Source organism: Gastrolobium bilobum, unplaced genomic scaffold (genome assembly GCF_033153095.1).
Source record: "Gastrolobium bilobum isolate Gb01-03AN ecotype WA unplaced genomic scaffold, APGP_CSIRO_Gbil_v1 utg8714, whole genome shotgun sequence".
Classification (NCBI taxonomy): Eukaryota; Viridiplantae; Streptophyta; class Magnoliopsida; order Fabales; family Fabaceae; genus Gastrolobium; species Gastrolobium bilobum.
In genome coordinates, this window is record NW_026897018.1 from 227,254 (window position 1) to 229,612 (window position 2,359).

At 42.7% G+C, this 2,359-nt stretch overlaps 1 protein-coding gene across 1 annotated transcript; it reads right to left on the minus strand.

The window, feature by feature from the left end:
* Nucleotides 1-687: 687 nt before the first annotated feature.
* On the minus strand, nucleotides 688-1,994 carry LOC133303456 (uncharacterized). Its single transcript, XM_061503366.1, has 2 exons — nucleotides 1,255-1,994; nucleotides 688-934 (listed from the first exon to the last, which is right to left on the minus strand). Exons 1-2 carry the CDS (start codon nucleotides 1,976-1,978, stop codon nucleotides 900-902), a joined length of 759 nt encoding a protein of 252 aa, XP_061359350.1. The 5' UTR covers nucleotides 1,979-1,994; the 3' UTR covers nucleotides 688-899.
* Nucleotides 1,995-2,359: the final 365 nt, after the last annotated feature.

Here is a 2,359-nt window from a genome sequence, read left to right on the forward strand (position 1 = left end):
CTGGACTGAAGCATTTATACCCCTTCTGAGTAGGGGAATAGCCAAGAAAGATGCCCTTAAGAGCCCGAGGATCCAATTTACCACCTTGAGAGTTATGAATGAACACGGTGCAACCAAAAATTTTTGGTGGGAGATTTGGGGTTAAGGTCAATGAAGGGAATGCAGTGAGGAGTGTTTGGTAAGGTGAGGAGAAGTGTAATACCCGAGATGGCATGCGGTTGATAAGGTAAGTGGCTGTAAGAATAGCTTCCCCCCAATAATTTTTGGATGTATTTGAGGCAAAGAGTAGGCTACGAGCAACTTCAAGTAAATGGCGATTTTTTCTCTCAGATACACCGTTTTGTTGTGGGGTATTGACACAAGAGCTCTGGTGGATGATGCCATGGTCTTTTAGGTAAGCTGAAAGGTCCAAGTTAAAATAATCACGTGCATTGTCAGATCTAAGGGTAAGGATTTGGGTTTGAAATTGGGCAAGGATCATTTTGTGAAAGACTTTAAAGGTGGATGTGACTTCAGATTTATTGGCTAATAGGTACACCCATGTCATTCGAGTATGATCATCAATAAATGTGACAAACCAACGAGCACCCGTAAGGCTTTTAACAGTTGCAGGTCCCCACACATCACTGTGGATAATGGCAAATGGTTTAGAAGGAACATGCATTTGTAAGGGATAATGAGACCGAGTTTGTTTTGCAAGTTGACATATATCACATGAAGGAAAATTCGAATTCTCATTAAATAAAGAAGGGTACATCTTTTTCATATATTGAAAGTTTGGATGCCCTAATCTAAAATGCCATAAAAGAGCCTTATTCAAATTGCTAGTTGCTGCAAATGTGCTGTCTTGAGTCTTCATAACCGCGGCTGTGTAAAGTTGATATAAACCATTAGAGACCCTAGCACTGCCAATCGTCCTCCCCGATGCCAAATCCTGAAAAATACAATCAACGTGGGTAAATTTGACTGTGCACTTTAAATCCTTGGTCAATTTGGTAATAGAAATTAAATTGCAGGTAAGAGATGGAACGTAGAGAACTCCAGTTAAAGATATGGTTGACGATAGGTGAACAACACCAATTCCGTGAACCTTGGCTAAGCCTCCATTTGCTGTTTTTACTGATTTTGCCTCGAAAATGGGAAAGTATTCAGAAAGAAGAGAGGAATTACCAGTCATATGATCTGTAGCCCCAGAATCTACCATCCAGGAATCACATTTATCAAGATCGGATTGGAGAGCTGTATGGAATGTACCTGATTGATGACTATCAGATGAGGGATTAGATTTGTCCTTATTGCAATCTTGCAGCATGCGTTGTATGGCTATCACTTGTTCCCTTGTAAATGTATGGCCTTCGGATTTTGCTTGCGGAACATCTTCTACAACTGCAGCAACATGATTAAAGTCTCTGTTTTGTCTTGGCTTCCAATCAGCTGGCTTGCCATGGATTTTCCAGCATGTATCCCGAATATGCCCAGTTCTGTTGCAATGGTCACACCAGAGCTTACCATTTCGCCTAGGTCTGGAGTCTGCATTGTTGGGTCTAGAGACAAAGGCTGCTGCTTCCAAAGGTGCATCAACTTTTGGGATGCTATTGGTCAAAACTTTGCGGCTTTCTTCCCACTTTAATTCAGAAAAAACTTCTCGCAAGGATGGCAGAGGGCGAGTGGCCATGATGCGGCTGCGAGCTCCATCATAGATTGGATTGAGTCCCAAAAGAAGGTTGTAGGTGCGGTCTTGTTCAACAATTTTCTTATACTGAAGAGTATCGGCTGGAGTAGTCCATTCATGTTGATCATAAAGATCCAATTGTTGCCAGAATTTTAGGAGTGAATTATAATAGCTGGTGACATCCTTGTCCTCCTGTTTGAGATCACGAAGAATCCCCTTGATGTGAAACAAGGCAGCTGTGTTATCTTCCTTAGAGAAGGCTTCCTTCACGCCATCCCAAATTTCCTTGGCTGTGGAGCACAACATGTATGTTTCAGCTATTTCAGGCACCATGGAATTCAGCAACCAAGACATCACAAGGTTATTTTCAATGGACCACTTCTTGTATTGTGGATGACTGGTTTCCAGAGGAGCAGCATCACCCGTACCGGTGAGATGATCTCCCTTGCCACGGCCTCCAATGAACATACGAACGCTGCGTGACCACAACATAATTGTCTCCATTGAATCGATGACCAGTGATGACTAATGCTGGACTATCGTTGGTAATGACAGCTGCTGAGTTGTTGTTGGTTTGGTTTGATGCTGAAACATTGAGTGGGGTTGTTGTTGGAGTGGTATTTGTACCGGTGGTATTGGAAGAAGTAGTTCGGTAGGCTCTCATGGTGCCAAAGAGTGGCACATTGG

Bases quoted from the DNA above. Each gene is read 5' to 3' on its own strand.
- LOC133303456 (XM_061503366.1), bottom strand. From the start codon at position 1,978: ATGTTGTGCTCCACAGCCAAGGAAATTTGGGATGGCGTGAAGGAAGCC. The intron at 935-1,254 runs GTACATTCCATA...TGTATTTTTCAG, and splicing joins ATCTGATAGTCATCAATCAG to GATTTGGCATCGGGGAGGAC.